Raw genomic sequence first — 16,907 nt, 5'->3', positions numbered from 1 at the left:
CCTGAGTGCCACTCTGCTATGTTTTGGAACTTCTAAGAAGAGATTGCTAGCCTTTGACTTTGAACAGCTTCCCAAATCTGGCTGTGAAACTGTATTGGAAACTTTAGGCCTTTTTGTTATCCATCAGGCCAGTTTTCTAGATCCTTGTTGGTAGATTGACAGATTTTACTCAGCTTATTGCCAACAACAGATCAAGCTCTTTAAAATTGCTGCAGTGATTATTCTGCATATGGATTCGTCTTGATCTTTGGAACATGTGCTCTTCTTTAGCTGTTAACAGAAGGAGCTTCTGTGGGAGCTATGATATCCCTCCCATCCTTTCTCATTTTCTTGCTCTTTCTGGAAAAGGGAGTCAGCATTTACTGAAGTTTATATTTGTGTAAAATAAAAGTAGATTTAAAAAATTTCCTTGAAATTTATAGTCTGATAAGGAGACTTTGTTATTGGGAGCTTTGTTGAAGTTTTGGACATTACTTGCTGAAAGCATCTTACAACATTTTTCATGAAGTTAAAGAGGGTCAAATTGGGACAGGAACATAAATAGAGAATGCTGACAGAGTCCCCGTTTCCTGAATAAAAATTGGGTAGCAACAATCTTCCTGCCTTGCCACAACACCATTCTTCCTTGAGACTGACTGCTGCCACTATCTCAGCGTTGGTGTCTGCTGCCAGTGCAGACACACCTGTTTGAGTTTTCTGCAATGCATCTGAGATGGAAACCGTGTAGGCAAGTGCACATACGTCTCTTCATATGTGGACAGTTGATTGCTTCCTTGATAAGGCCTGTTACCTGTCCCTGGGCCTTGCTGTTCTTACCCCATATTTTTAACCCAGGCACTTATGGATGCAATCATTATCCCTTACTTCCCTTTTGATATAGATTATGTGACATTCAGGAGAGCAAGAGGCATTTTCTCTTGATTTCAGCTTCATGAGACCTGCCTTTTCTCAGAACACTGACCCTGATTCAGCACCATTCTGTAGATAAGATTCCACTCTCCTTCCACAAGACTTACCTTCCTTTCATAAGACAGGAAAGTTTATGTGGTTCCAAGAAGATCATGTTCTTTCCAAGAAAGTGAGGGCATGGAAGATAACTAGTTCATTCCATGTTTTCCATCCCTTATGGGGAGGGGTTTCCTTTTATACCTCTGTCCTGGCAACTGAGCTTAACCTGCAACACAGAGAAAGAAGAGGTGACCTTATAGCAGTGAGAGTACAAGGTCATGAATGCAACTGGACATTACTTCCTTCAGGTCCACCTGGAGAAGGATGTTGATGATTCACACTTTTCTGCTGTACGTTTTGACTAGCCTGTGTTTTTTATGTTTTCTGTCACTGAACAAAAGTTACTCTCAGAAGTAAAAGGAGGCAACAGGTTCATAAAGGTTTCCAGTCTCAGAATGGGTTTAGGATTGGACATCAGAAAATCATCAGAGGTAAGAGTTTGGGCACTTTGGGTTGGGGTTGTGGCTCAGTGGCAGAGCACTTGCCTAGCATGCGTGAGATGCTGGGTTCCATCCCCGGCACCACATAAAAATAAACAAATAAAATAAAGGTATTGTGTCTCTATAACTAAAAAAAAAAGAGTTTGGGCACTTAAGAATAGGTACCCTCAATCTGCTTCCCTGTAGTTATTAATAGTAAGTACCCTGGTACTTTCAGTACCAGGGTACTTACTGTTTATGCATTATTATACTACACTTTTATCATTATTTTATGGTTTATGCACTTATTATACTACGCTTTTATCATTATTTTAGAGTGTACTCCTTCTACTTATTAAAAAATTTACTGTAAAATAAGTATGCAGTGTTGTGCCAGAAGCAGCCTCATACATCTCATGTTTACCATATGTCTAAATCAAATCAAGAGATTGGGGCCTAAAGAGCTCTCCAATAGAGCCCGTAATGGCTGTCTGGGAGGAGGCCTCAAAAGAAAGAGGAGGAAGGCTGGTATATTTGGGACTGTGGGATACAGGGTATGAATGGCACCATCTCCACATGGGTCCTGAGATCTCTTTCATTTTATTTTTGGAAGAATCCTGTAAAGTAGTAATGGAAGTTATTTTGGGATGTCATTTTCATGTCTCCAAATAATAGATTCTTAAGAACTTTGACCATTAATGCTTTTAGATAAAATATGTCCAATGTCCATGTGTACATTTGGTTAGAAAATGTGGATTCTTGGGTGACTCAGAAGATGTGCTAATTGAGTAACACTGGATGATTTCATTATACACATGCAGCATGGCAACTTCTTGGATCAAGTTTCTTGAGGTTTATTAGGTTTAAAATGATGTTTAATCTTGTTCTGGGAGTAGGAGTAGTGGTCCAGCAAACAAGCTAGTCCTGTTTCTTTCCAGGCTGGTGCATTTGCTGCAAGGATGGGATAGGAATAGGAATTTCTGGGCAGTAACAGTTCCATTCCAGTGGCTAACAGATGTCCCATGGGTGGGGTGCCAGGATGAGAGTGTATCCCTGGGGGTGGCACTTAAAGTAGGGGCTAGACCTCAACTAGGGTCAAGGTGAAGCTCCTCTTGAATCATGGTGAGTGGTAATGTGGACTTAACAGACTCATAGCATTGTTTTCTGGAATTAAGGAAGGAAGAATGTATTTACAGTTACATATCACATAATGATCTTTTTGGTCAATGACACATTGCATATATGGCATTGGTCCCATAAGATTATAGTGGATCTGAAAAGTTTCTGCCTTCTAGTGACAGCGTTGCAATTCTAATGTGGTGCAGCATGTTATTCATATTTGTGGTGATACTGGTATAACCCTGCTGTGCCTATACAACTGATAAGTAAATGACTATTATTGGTTTATGCACTTATTATACTACACTTTTATTTTAGAGTGTACTCCTTCTACTTATTAAAAAATTTACTGTAAAATAAGTATGCAGTGTTGTGCCAGAAGCAGCCTCATACATCTCATGTTTACTATATCTCTAAATCAAATCAAGAGGCCACATCAAGTGATTGACCTATGCCATCTAGGTTTGTGTAAGTCCACTCTATGATGTTTGCATGATGACAGAATCTTCTAGTCATAAATGTGGACCATGTTCCCACTGTAAGCAACACGTGACTATAAGAAGGACATAGGTACCCTAGAGGCTAGAGAATGAGTCTTGTTAGACCCCAGAGAGGCATGCCTGGAAGGCCGGAGGCCTTTAGTGATGGCTTTGCATGCTCAGATTAGCTCCTTTCCCATCCCTATTTCTCTCCATCCACTTCTCTTCTCACTGTGGTGCTTTTTCTGTCCTAGATCTTTCCCCTAATTTTGGCTTGTTCACTACCCCTCAGAGGCCCTATTCTATCCTATGAGCTCTTCTTACATGTTATTTCAACTTAAATTTCTTAATTATTAATTCACATTTCTAAGATTAGACCTCTTGGGAGCATCCTATGTTCAGCCCTCTCCTAGCTTCCAGGTTGATCTGTGGATTGGTGGTTCAAATCATGGAATCTTCTTTATAAAGAGAGTTATGTTGGGGCTGGGATTGTGGCTCAGCAGAAAAGCACTCGCCTAGCATGCTCAGGGACCTGGGTTCGATCCTCAGCACCACATAAAAATAAAAATAAATGAATGGAATGGAGGTGTTGTGTCCAACTACAACTAAAAAATAAATAAATATTAAAAACAAGAGAGAGAGAGAGAACTATGACATTGGTAGTGAGGTTATGTGGACCAGCAAGTGGGCACTGTGCATGAGGTTGTGAGGTAGTAGAGTGCTCTCAAGTCCTCCAGCCTTGGATAAGATTGTCTCAGGAACCATGTGAAGGCATTCTGGGAGAAGCTAGTGATGTCAGGCACCATGCCTCCTATATCTTCATTTTATTGACTTATATATGAACTTGTGAAGTGTAGATGCTTAGGGGAAAAACCAGCCACTGAACTCACAGAAGCTTGACAGTGAGGCTTTGTGGTTTCAGGTATCTCTGGGCTATACTTTTATCCACAGTGTCATGTACATAGCCCTGTTGTGCCAGAGCAGTGGGAAAAGTTACTAAAAGACCAAATAAAATGCCTGGACATGACATGCAAATTTTATGCTTTACTGAGAAATGCTTACAGGGAAGGTCCAGAGGCAAAAGGCTGGAAAGGTGCTTTGCCAGAAAGTCCAGTGGTGACAGGCTGGGCAGATGAACCTCTGCTACACACAGTGTTTCTGGTACCTTGCAGAGAATAGTGCCTCCTATCCTTCTCCACTCTTTGTCCAGGGGTAGCCACCTGGATGAGCACTTCTGCCTCCAAAGTGCTCTGATCTGCACCAGTTACTAGAGGAGGAGGGGGTTTATAGGTTAGGTTACAGAAACAGCGACATCAACATTAGCTTGGTTAGGTTGCATATATGACCAACACCCCAAGGAGCAACTACCCTGGTGTACATGTAGAAAGCAACTTTCTTCTAATAATGTTAAATTTTCCTTTTTCCCAGTGTGCATGAGAGAAAGTCAGTGTCCTTCAAGATAACATGTACCTAGATATTCCAGTCCAGGCTTGCTCTCATTGCTTCTTTAACCTGCACATGTTTGGACAAGCTTATAGACTTTTGATAAGGGCAAGGGTCTGATGAAATCATCCTGCCACTATTGTTTCATTCTTCCCTCCTGAGCTGTACACTTCATCACATAAGACATTGGTCATGTCTGTTCTGAGGCCACCACCACAGCCTTGTCTAAAACCATCATGGTATCTAGAAAAATCCAATTCATAGGGCTGTTCTTGGAATACTCTGCTCAAGGTTTATAATTTCGGTGTGTGTGTGTGTATTTAATGTGCTCATGTTCCCAGTCCCACTTTATTTATTTACTAAATGGCACAGTGGTCTTAACATCTGTGCTAAATATGGAGTGAAGGGGCTTAATGATTCCAAATGAGATGCATCTTTTTGGAAGTAGTCAGGGTAAAGAAAGCTTAAATTTTACCTATGAGAGAAGCTGGTGCCACTGAAGTCTTATCCAACCAAATAACCCCAAGTATTTGATAGCCCAAGTTTTTGCAACTTGGAGATGTGACTGCCCATCCTTTCTCTGGGAAATGCCCCACCACCTTTGGGTTGCCTCCTCTTGGTAGGGAAAAGACTCAGAAATTAACACTGTATAATCAGTATAATGAAACATTGGTACTGTGTCAAGTTTTGTCCATTAGTTCAGATCAATTGCCATCATCCCATGATGTATGGTTGGACTATGTAAATATCCTAGGGGAAGAACATTGAAAGTCAATTTTTGCCCTTCCCACATGAAATCAGATTTCTCCTAGCTTTCTTTATTGGACATCTTCCCTTTCTTTTGCTCCGTCCTTCTCCCACCTTTTCATCCATATTCTGTATCTCTCACTTCCTAATCTTTTAAAAAAATATTTATTTTTTAGTTGTAGTCAGACATAATACCTTTATTTTATTTATTTATTTTTTATGTGGTGCTGGGGATCGAACCTAGAGCCTCGCACATGATAGGCGAGAACTCTACTGCTGAGCCACAAACCCAGCCCCTTGCTTCCTAATTTTTTCAGTTTCCCCTATATCAGTTATAGCCTGTGCTGCTTGTGAAACTGGAAGGGCCACCAAAGGACTGAGAATTCATACCAGAGTTCCATAATATGCCCCAGAGCCATTGAAGAATGTCTTCTTTATTCCTGCTATTTCATTAGGACCATTGTAGATCTCTGCATAAATTGCATACTTCATTCCTCTCTTAGGAGGTCATCTGGGTGTGCCACAGGTAAATCCCCAGTGGAGCTAAGCATTTTTTATAGGCAGCTATCATCCAGGACAATAGAGATGTCATAGTTCTCCTTAACAGCTGAATATAAATGTTACTACAGAGTAGGGGGTGTGGTGCCTGAGGCATTTTATTTCATTTTGCTCTCTGATAGGAGTGTGCATTCAGTAATAGTATCCCAAAGCCACAACAGCCATACTGCTATATTTCCCCTAGCTTTCCGTCTAAACTTGTTTCCTGGTTCTGGAGATATGCATGTACCAACTGGGAAGGGGAAGATTCTCATCATCCACTTTCACTAGCTGAGACAGATCTGTCTTTACCTTTTGATTTAGGAGCCATCTGGCTTTTAGTACTGGTACCTCAATCGGCTCATCCCAGTACTCATATTTTCTTCTGAGATCCTGGGGTCACCAAGGGTCCCAGTTCTTTTAAGTAATTTTCATCCTTATTTTAGCTCATGGTAGACGTTTACCTTTCAGTTTAGCAAAGCAGAAGGCTTAGGTTTCTAAATTCTCATCAATATTCTTCTATGAGCAATTATTGCTCAGTAGTCCCTGCTTGAGTTAATCATGTTGCACAGTCCAGTTTTTAATTCTTCCTTAGTTGCTTAATACAGGATTGGGCCTGAAGCTCTGCCTCTGTTGCTGCATCCATTGCTATGTGGAGGGGCCACCACATAGCTGCTGCTATTTTACTCACCTCTTTCTTTTTCTTTAGATAGTATTGCTTGCCCACAAGCAATAATATTTCCCCTGGTCCCTGGGGTGTTTTCAGGCATCCTCCTACTTGTGTGATATCCCCCAAGTATCTATTGTAGCCACCATCCCCAACACATGGAAATGGAAAGCCATTTGGATGTTACCTATGGCATATGTCCCCTTTTCAGCTGCCACAGTCTTGGTGCTCATAGGATCTCTTTGGTCTTCCAACTGGCCTGCTGTTATATCCATAGCCCAGTTGTTCCAGGACATTGGGACACATTGCAGAGAGACCTAAGGTAATACTCAGAGGTGGCTTATAAGTCATAAGCCTTTATTGAAAAATTCACTTTATCGAGAAGTTCACTTTACTGAGAAATGGTCCAGTGGCAAAAGGCTGGAAAGGTGCTTTGCCAGAAAGTCCAGTGGTGACAGGCTGGGCAGATGAACCTCTGCTACACACAGTGTTTCCGGTACCTTGCAGAGAATAGTGCCTGCTATCCCTCTCCACTCTTTGTCCAGGGGCAGCCACCTGGATGAGCACTTCTGCCTCCAAATTGCTCTGATCTGCACCAGTTACTACAGGAGGAGGGGGTTTATAGGTTAGGTTACAGAAACAGCGACATCAACATTAGCTTGGTTAGGTTGCATGTATGACCAGCATCCCAAGAAGCAGCTACCCTGTGTACATGCAGAAAGCAACTTTCTTCTGATAATGTTGAATTTTCCTTTTTCCCAGCATGCATGAGAGAAAGTCAGAGACCTTCAAGATAATATGTACCTGGACATTCCAGCCCCGGCTTGCTCTCATTGCTTCCTTAACTGACTAGGTTTTTTGGGGGGAATGAAAAGTGGGGGGTATTGAGGACAAGGTATATTACTATCTTACTTTTCTTTAAGGGCAATACACACATAAGAAAAAAAGGAGGAATGATGTTGTATTTGTTTTGCCTAGGTTTGTAGGACCTAACATATATTCCTTATTGTGAGCAGTAGACATTCTTAGATTTTTCTTCTCACAGCCATTCATGAGAAGATGGTGTTTCCACTTACCTTGGCTCCTTCCTGAACACTGACTGGGGGTATGTCATTGCAGGCTGGGAGTTCTCCTTCAGCATCAGCTCCAGTGTCTGCCTTCTCTCGCACTTCTGTCACACCATCCAACCAGGACATCTGCAGGTAACACTGTGCTTCAGATGCTGCCGTGGCCCATATGATTCTGGATGTAAGGATTAATGTCTGTAGCTTCTCAGTTTTTCATTTGTTTTATCATTCTTCCTTTGGTGAAGGAGTTGGCCCAATTTTATGTGTTGTTTGCTCACCAGATTACCACACCAGTCTCATTTCTAAACTTTGATGTCTGTTTTCTCTTAAAATTGTTTTTACTTTCTGTGCTTTATTCCACTGTTCTGCATGCAGTTCCAGTGCAGTGTTTTCTGAGTATTGTCATCACAGTCCCGTGCAGTCTGCTGTTGTCTTGAAAGCACCTCACTGCCAGAGTTCTCTGACACAAGGGCTCCCTGTGACAGTTGTCTGTAAAGACACATTACAGGCATCAGAAAGCAATTCCTTTGATTCTGAATGGTTTCAGGCCTTGAAGCCTGCTAAGAATGCCAAAGCCAGAAGAACACTAAAGTTTTCAAAGTCCCTAAATGATGTATGTGAGAAGCCCCAGGATACTTTGGAAAGCTTTGACTATGTGGAAAGAACTTGTTCTGAAGGAAAATTGGTACTCTCTCAAGATCCATGTCTCAGAATTAACAGGTTTCATTTTAAAGGAAAAAGAGCACTGAATCCTAAATCTCTTGGCAGTTCCAAACGTTTCTGTGTCTCATCCCTCTCTGCCAACCATTCTGTTGCCTCAGAGGTAGAAGCTGGCAAGGGGGGCATGCACAGCCCGATTTTGGAAGAGAAAGCAGATGGTGAGGCCGGGTCCAGAAGCCAGCGGCTGCTCCAGTACCTGTTCTTGCTCTCCCATGGCTCTAGCACCAGCAGCCTGCGCAGATTCCATGAGCTGGAGAGCCATACCGCTCACCTGCATGCCACCAAGTCCTCGAGTGGGCTGGCAGGGAGCATGGGCTTCTGCTCTGATGAAATGGGAGACGACGACGTCTTTGAGGACAGCACATCCGCCAAACTCAAGTGCAGGGTTCTGCGGGCACCCCTCTGCTCAGTGGAGAAGGACAGTGACCTGGATTGTCCTTCTCCCCTGTCTGAAAAATCTACCCCCATCTCTCCTGTGTCCATCTCAGGGGATGCCTGCAGGTTGGTTTGCCAGGAACCACCATTCTGGCCATCTCTGCTCACACCTTTGTAGCCTCATCTTGCTTTTAATATGTGAAGTTTTGGGAAAACAGTTAATACAGTCGTAGCCATTTGGGGGGGTAATTGTTTTCTTCAGGAGAATGAAGTATTGTTGCTATTTGAAAAACTAATTTTAAAAGAGGAAGAAGCTATACATATTAAAGGCCAAGCTGACCTTCTCAACTAAAAACAAATAGACTTTGGATAAGGAAATTAGAAAAAAGAAAATAGTATTTCCAATTTTCCAGCTTGGTAGTCCTGATTTTAAGCATTTGCTGCCATCCCAGTCTCGTTTTTTACTCCTTGTAGCTCCCCCCCAGTGAATGTTTAGGAGTAGCTGCTCTCCAGTATCTCCTTCCTGCTTTCCTCTTAACTTAGGTGTGGCCACCCCTGCCCAGTCCTAAATCCTCTTTCCCACCTTATTTTCTTTGTGCAGCATCCTTGTCTGGCCCTAAGGCTCTGAGAATTCATTTTCTGTCACAAATCTCCTGTTTCTCCCAAACCAACCTTTCCCTCCTTGGTGCCACCCATTACATTTCTCAGAGCTGGATCAGAAATCCTGTGCCTGAAACAACCAGCCCAAGAGTCTGGCAAGGTCAGGGCCTGGCTGCTTTCAGGACACATATCCCTGCTTATTCCTCAGCTGTTGGAAAAGATCCCTGTTCTCAAAAGCCTGATTAAGTTCCTTGAGGTTAGTAGTTCTCCTGCTGCATGCTTCCTTAGAAATAATGACTGCTTTAAAATTAATTTTTGTTCAGTACTATGAGTGGTCCTGAATAAAAGAAATGAAATTGCAGTATGTCATCATGGTGAGTTTTTAGGTGGAGGAGAGAGAACTATGATCTCTATTTACTCCATGAGAGAGGGTGGGCTGATGTACCTGTAGTGTGTGAAGGCGAAGTCAGTGTTAAAGTTAGAAAGCCATGCTTTCTTAAGTCACTGTAGTATTTTGCGGAGGGACACTGCTCATTTTATTTTACATAGAAATTTTAATTATTTTAATGTCTTATGTTCTAGAAGATAACTTCATGTTGCCTTAAATTCATCTTTCAGTGAAGTTCTTAAGTCTTAACCCACAATGATTGCTTTGTCATTTCTTATATCATTTTCTCCCTCTTTATTGCCAAATGCCATCCTGACTTTCCATGTGTGTGCGGTAAGCTAGATATTTTAGTTTTAATATTATTTTCATTTGTGCTTGTATGTTTTTGTGCTCATAGTCACTTCTGTGATGTTTGTTGCTGAAAGTTTTCTTTCATGGATTGAACTTCCACTGCAGTGTCACCTTCCTTGTTGTGGGGCTCTTCTGGCACTAACTGATTTTCCTCCCACCATAGGATATGCCACTGTGAAGGTGATGATGAGAGCCCCCTGATCACCCCCTGCCACTGCACAGGAAGCCTCCACTTTGTGCACCAGGCCTGCCTGCAGCAGTGGATCAAGAGCTCTGACACGCGCTGCTGTGAGCTCTGCAAGTACGAGTTCATCATGGAGACCAAGCTGAAACCTTTGAGAAAAGTATGTGAGGAAAGAACATTCCCACAAGTACTTAACCCTCTCTGAGATGAATGACCTGGATGAGTTATCATCTCAGACCATGGAGCCATAGCATGCCTCTGTTTGTTTCTTTAAATAACTGACTGGTGCTTACACTCACATTGTAGATTGTTGTTTCTGGTACTTATGTCTAAGTCCCTACCTTCAGGAAGAAGCTCTTTACCACTATTCAGTTGTGATGCTTCTATTTCACAATTAGACTGCTTGCTTGTCTGTGTCAGTCACTTGGCTCTTGGCCACAGACTGTCCTGTGACATCTTAGTCAGCATTTAGCTTTGTATGTATTAACTGTTAGTATCTTGCCTTTCCAGTGAAGACTGAATATTGGAGATAGTGTGTCTCCCAACCATTAAGCCTAGCATAGCACATAGTCAATTTGTTCGTGTATGCCTGTGATAAGTGTTTACTGGATGGGAGGTGGGTGAGTGGGGAAATGCAGCTGTCTTCATGTCACAGGTCATTGCTTCATTTTAGAGAAACTGTGTGATGCTGATTACCATTCAGATGTTGACTGTTTCATACATCTTTCTATGTGCCTAGCACAGAGGTTTTGTTTGGAAAAATAAAAGCCTATTTCTGTCTTAAAAATGTCAACATGTAAATTGCCAGGGGAATCACACAGACAAATAATGGCATACAATGAGACCAATTAAAACCATGCAGAGAGAAGTGTGTTGTGGGCATGCCTCATCCTAGGGAGGTGGAGAGCATCAAAGAAAGTTTGGCTTTTGTAGCAGTTCTGGAAGGATATATGCATGGGCTTTGAGGGCAAAGTGAAGGACTTTAGCGAGGTCAAATTGGAGAAAAGCATCCACCAAGAAAGACAAGAGGGTGAGCATTTCAGAGGTGTGAAAGAGTGGAGCTGTGGGTTTCCTAGGAAATAGTGATAATCAGGGGACTGGAGACACCAAGACACTGATTGTGTTTTAGGTAGGAAGCCCAGAGAACTTGCTGGTTATAAAACCTCAGCAGAAAGCAATCAGATGTTACAGAAGGCAGGCTCATATTACTAAAAGAAACATTTTGCCACCTATTCCATGCTGATCTCTGAAGTGACTCTCTCTTGTGGCACGTGGATAATTTAGAGGCTCTATTTTCAGCTTACATTGCATAGAACCATCTGGATAAAGGCTGTGACTACCGTTGGCAAGGGATATGCAGAGTGTTTACACTTTCTTCTTTCTTTCTACTTTTATATGTTTTCTTCTGATTCGGAAACCAGTAAATGAAAAAGAAAATCTGGCTATTTGGAGTAAATTAATGTGCTCCTAGAGGAGATGGCACTGGCAGAGTCTGCTTGTACCAGGAACTCTTAGCATCGATGTCAAGCTGCTGCTGCAAAGGTAGCAGAGGACCAAAGAGTGAGCGCCTTCCGCCATTCACCTTCACAACATAGTGTGACCCATCTGCCAGTGTATTGTGGCATCATCAACCCTATTCTTCCGCTTGTCCATACCAGTCAACAAGCCAGGGAGACATAAAACAGCACCTGGGTCTTGAACCAACATGTTGTTTTCATTAGGATTGAAATCACAGAATCCTTTATTAGGCCACTTAGTGTCTGCTTGTGAGAATAAGCAGGTGCTGATGATAATTCAGTGCTTATCTTGATCCCAGATGCTTTTTATTTCATAAAATTTTGGCTGTGTCTGGTACCTGGTTGAAGCCCAGTGGCTTAAAGAGAACAGCTTTGAGTATTTGGGGAAAGTCATCTAGTTGAGGGAGAGGGAGGGGATGGAGAGCTGATTGTGGCCATCAACAATATTCTCACTCCCATTATACCTATTTACTCTGGGCCTGAGCCTCACTCTTTGCTTGTCACCTTTCCAGTGGGAGAAGTTGCAGATGACGGCCAGCGAGCGCAGGAAGATCACATACTCAGTGATGTTTCATGTCATCGCCATCACCTGTGTAGTCTGGTCCTTATATGTGCTCATCGACCGTACTGCTGAGGAGATCAAGCAGGGGCAGGGAACAGGTAAGAGCTCAGCCTGAGAAGTAAGTGCTGCACAAGCCTTGGAGAACATGCCGGGGTCTTGAGGTCAGAATGTTGTTCCAGCCCTACTGTGAGCATCTGGGTTTGGGGTGTGGGGCATAAATAGGAGGCACAAAGCATTCTTTTTGGATGTTTCTCAGGCTAGTTTAAAACCCAGTCAGAAGAAATGGAATAATGGAGTGTGAGATGAGAGGACAGGATAAAAGATGGTGGATGTTCTCTTCCACCCCACTTTTGAGGAAGGAAGATTTGATGAGTGAAGAATCCATTGGTTATGAGAAGTTCAAAAGCTGTGTTCTGTTTACTTCAGATGTTAAATTTGAACTCTATTGAGAGGCTAATTGAATTTTTCTCTTCCAGGAATCCTAGAGTGGCCCTTTTGGACTAAATTGGTGGTAGTGGCCATTGGCTTCACTGGAGGACTTCTTTTTATGTACATTCAATGTAAAGTATACCTGCAATTGTGGAAGAGACTCAAGGCTTATAATAGAGTGATCTATGTTCAAAACTGTCCAGAAACAAGCAAAAAGAATATTTTTGAAAAATCTGCACTAACAGAGTCCAGTTTTGAAAATAAAGATGGACATGGAGTCTGTTATTCGGACACAAACTCTTCTTCTTGCACAGAGCCTGAAGACACTGGAGCAGAAATCATTCACGTCTGATGGTGTGGAGGGTATTGTTTTTGTGGACATCTATGAAGAGCTAAAGGAATTTGTTTACTGCCAATTGTGTACCTTTCTATGTCCTTTAAATAGTATAGACTTGGCAGGTGACCATTGCCTCTCTTTTTTGAACCCTTCTTGTCAAATCTCCTGGAAAGCCCTCCTGTGTGTCAGGCATGGGTGAGTCCCACTTCTGCCTGGCCACTCTATATGATTTAAAGGGAGGAGGAGACCCCATGCAGCCATCATGGGGAGCTGGCTGAGTTCTGATTCAAGATCTTGAGAAGAATGAGGTAATACAATGCCAAACCAGAAGGGAGAGCAGGAGCAGAAGTGGGGGACAGCCCTGATAATGAAGCTGTCCCTGTCCCAGAGCCAAGCATTGGGAATGTCTGGCAGTAATGAGAGAATTCCCTTCTCACTAAAGAGGGCTGAGGAGATGGAATGGAAATAGTCTTTATAGGCAAAAACTCCCACCCTCCTTCTACTGATGCTGCCACATTGGCCCTTAAGCAGATGAAGCTTGGTGCCATGTCTCTGGTGGTGCATGATTTACTGAGCAAACAGCACTTTACAGAAGAGAGTATTTTGTAATATGTGTCTAGTGGGAATGACACTTAAAATTGGGTGTTGCATTTAGAAACCTCTTGTTATCTCTTTTACATAAAAATAGATCTGAAACCTTTTTTGCCTTATACATTCTAACAAATGTGGCGTCCTCTTTATGTCTGAAGACACTTATGACTTGACAAGAGGGAAGACCAGGTCTGAGACTTTGTCGTAACAGAGTTCATGGGAACTCATGGATGCTAAAAGTCAGGTTGCATATTTCCTATAGTTTTGAGCCTGTTTTATGACAAGTCCTTATTTTTCATAGGCCTGCCCTGTACATATCTTTTTTTGTCTACACTGAAAAAGAAGGGTTTTGAGATACAAATGGAAGGAAAGGAAATACTTAGAACAAAACTGAGTATTTAAAAAATGATTACCAATAGATTTCTCCAGTTTGGTGCTGGCTTTATGCTGAAAGAGCAGACACATATTGTCTGGTCTGGATGTGTGTGCTGTAGGTGCTCCTGTCACCTGTCTGATGTGCTGGCTCCTGCTGGGGAAGTTCCATGGAGCCATTGCTAAGAGCCAAAAGGCAGGTGACTGGCTCTGGGAGGAAGGCCAGGTGTGAGCAGCAAAGTGCATGGGCCACTATGTTACTGCTCCCCAGCCAACACCCACCCATCATTGCCTTAACCAGACCGAACAGACAGGATCCTTTAGGAGCCCTTGGCCCTGTAATTGGTCTGTTCTATCATCAGGGATTACCTTTTGAACCGTTTTTCATAAGACAGACAAAACCAAATTCAACACTATCAAATGACCTTTGTCCCCCTAAAATGTCTGCTTATAATTCTGTTCTTGAAGCCCAGTTTCATAGTGCTAGGCAAATAGTCAACTCTGGGAGTTGGCCAGGACATGAGTGCTCAGATGTTCAACCAGGGAACTGTCATCCAGCTGCTAGCACCTGCAGAGCCTCCTGAAATGGGGCAGGGTGATATCTGGGGGGTCCTGCCTAGAGTCTCCCTGAGCCTTAGGTGCCTCAACTGACCTGTTAGAAGGATTAAGCAGTGGTGTGGGGAGATATCTCAGTGAATAGAGCACTTGCCTAGAATATTTGAGGACCTGAGTTTAATCCCTAGTCCTGCACATCCCCCACCCCCCCAAAAAAAGATAAAGCAAATACAAATGTTCAGAGTAGAAGCCCTGCAACTGGTATTGAAGGTTGGGAAGAAGATACAGGGTCTCTGTTCCCTGGGTGAGAGATTCTGGGAGTAAGCCTTCTCTTGCTGTTTCTGTGTCTTGCTGACTGGGATCACAGTTCTGGTCTGTGGAGTTGCCTCACCATGACCTTCCTCTCATTGTCCAGAGAACTGAACTGAGGTCAGTCTGCCCTCTCTTGTCTCCCAGGCCATATCTAGTCCATGCCTGTGCCCTCTGTGCCCCAAAGTGCAATTACCCACATCCCTTCTCAGTCTGCAGACACCAGGCGCTATAGACTACCCGCTCAGAGGAGCTGAACCTCAGCTCAGCCCTACCCATGCCCCTTAGGAAAGGTTCCTGGTCGTGTATACCTGTCCTTTCTATCCTCCAACCATGGGTGAGTGATCAAATGAAAACAAGGATAGATTTTTAAGTGTGAATCCCTCTCCCTCATAGAACCCCATGTGCTGAACTTGAAAAGCACTGAGGGTTTATGTAGTGAAGAAAGTGTGTTTAGGTAGGGATAGTTCCAACACCTGTGTTCTGGCAGGCCAATGAAGCTGACTTAGCAAGGATATGTGTGCTTCCCTCTAGTGGGGACTCTAGGTCTTACTAATCTCCTGTGGTCTGTACATTTGCCCCTCAGTGCTTTTGAGGGATTATTTATCCCCAGTTTTGCCTTATTTTTCACCAGGCTTTATGGGAAGATGGCACTTGGCCAAACCAAACAGAAATCTTGGCTGAGGTCTCAGGGCCAGGAGGACTGTTACTTGTGGGCCGGGTAAGGGAGAAGAGGAAAACAGTCTCAGGGGTATCACTGGCCAGCCCTCTCTCTGACTTGGCCTTTACTCCTTATAAGTCATGATACCACTGGTGGGCTTCTGACTTTGGCTACCAGCAGTAATTCAGATATTATGCCCACATTTATTGCAAGAATTTCCTGGAAATGCTGTCAAAGATCTCTTACCCCAGTCCTATCTCCCCCATTTTTTTTTTTTTTTTTTGCTTTAGTGTACTCTTCAATCACATAGACATAGTTACCAAATCTGTTTGTGCTTTGTTTGGTCTCAGACATGAAGTCCTCAGACAGTGGGGTGGTTCAGAAGCCTGGGGTGATGCTTACAATTTGGGCTTACTGTACAGCCCTGGTGGTGGACTGCAGAGCTAGGTCTAGCAGGATGAATATCCATCCACATGCTATGGATGTGGCTGTGTGCAAAAAGCACATTTGAAATACTGCCCCTTTGGAATCTGCTTTTACATATACAACTTCTTTCTCTAGCCCAAGGAAAGACAGAGACATAAGGAAATAAAAGCATTTGTCTTTGTTTTGGAAGTAAAATTGTTCAAATTGTGCAGCTGATTGGTGAACATTTAGATGCAATGTTTATAGAAAGTTGATTGTTAATAAAAACCAAATTTACACTGGTATGTGTGATGTAGTTTCTAAAAAGGCACTCCACATTTCAACTTTTTCTTAGAAAACTTATAGTAATCTAAATGTCTGGTTTTGTATCTTTTTGTGTATGTTTACTATTTCTCAGTTTGTTTTTTTCAGAACTTGTAAATGTTCTTTCATATCCTATATTCCCCCCTCCCAGTTCATCTTAGATCTTTTTTAAATTCATTGATTATTGTAACAATCAACTTTTTAAATTCTTGGCATTTTCTCTATGTTGATATCATTTTTTATTTGGACATGATTTATTGACATACCTTCCCTTATATTATTATTCCTGTTGAAAATGTAAATAGCTCAAAGTAACATCTCTTAAAATGATTACTCATACAGAAGTTCAGAAATTTGTTAAATTCTTCTGAGGAGATAGTGATACAGCTGGAAAAAGTTCATCTGGTTCATTTCTGTCTGTGGGTTGAGGTGATTGTGTAGAGACCGGTTTGTAGCATGGGGTGCATGGAGCCTTGTGCCCATCCTGAGCTAATCAGGGAATTGAAGACTATGGATTTCTAGGCTTAAAATATGGTTATTTCATCTCCTCCACTTTGATATCTATGGGTCCAGTGATTGGAGCATTAGGAACTTTTGGAGGCACTTTGTTTTCTCAGCTTTCAGTATTGATATTTGTGCATTTGCTGGGAGGGATATCTCTTTTCCTGTTGGGTGAGGGTCTTTTTAGTGAGCTGCTTTCTCTTTATTATATGATTCAAGCTTGGTGAATATCTGAGTCAG

At 42.5% G+C, this 16,907-nt stretch overlaps 1 protein-coding gene across 6 annotated transcripts in view; it reads left to right on the top strand.

The window, feature by feature from the left end:
* The window catches only part of Marchf8 (membrane associated ring-CH-type finger 8), a 135,317-nt gene extending 119,170 nt beyond the window's left edge, over window positions 1-16,147 (top strand). For 5 of the 6 annotated variants that reach the window (XM_027947882.2, XM_027947885.2, XM_027947883.2 and 2 more), the window contains exons 4-7: window positions 7,539-7,621; window positions 10,084-10,264; window positions 12,134-12,281; window positions 12,660-16,147. In XM_027947882.2, the coding sequence (XP_027803683.1) occupies window positions 7,539-7,621; window positions 10,084-10,264; window positions 12,134-12,281; window positions 12,660-12,964 (717 nt within the window). In that variant the 3' untranslated portion in view covers window positions 12,965-16,147. Of the gene's footprint in view, window positions 1-7,538; window positions 7,622-7,861; window positions 8,708-10,083; window positions 10,265-12,133; window positions 12,282-12,659 lie in introns of all 6 variants that reach the window. The other variant, XM_071611256.1, reaches the window with a different exon arrangement.
* Window positions 16,148-16,907: the final 760 nt, after the last annotated feature.

This window comes from Marmota flaviventris, chromosome 4 (genome assembly GCF_047511675.1).
Source record: "Marmota flaviventris isolate mMarFla1 chromosome 4, mMarFla1.hap1, whole genome shotgun sequence".
NCBI lineage: Eukaryota > Metazoa > Chordata > Mammalia > Rodentia > Sciuridae > Marmota > Marmota flaviventris.
This window is presented reverse-complemented; position numbering and strand designations above follow the sequence as displayed.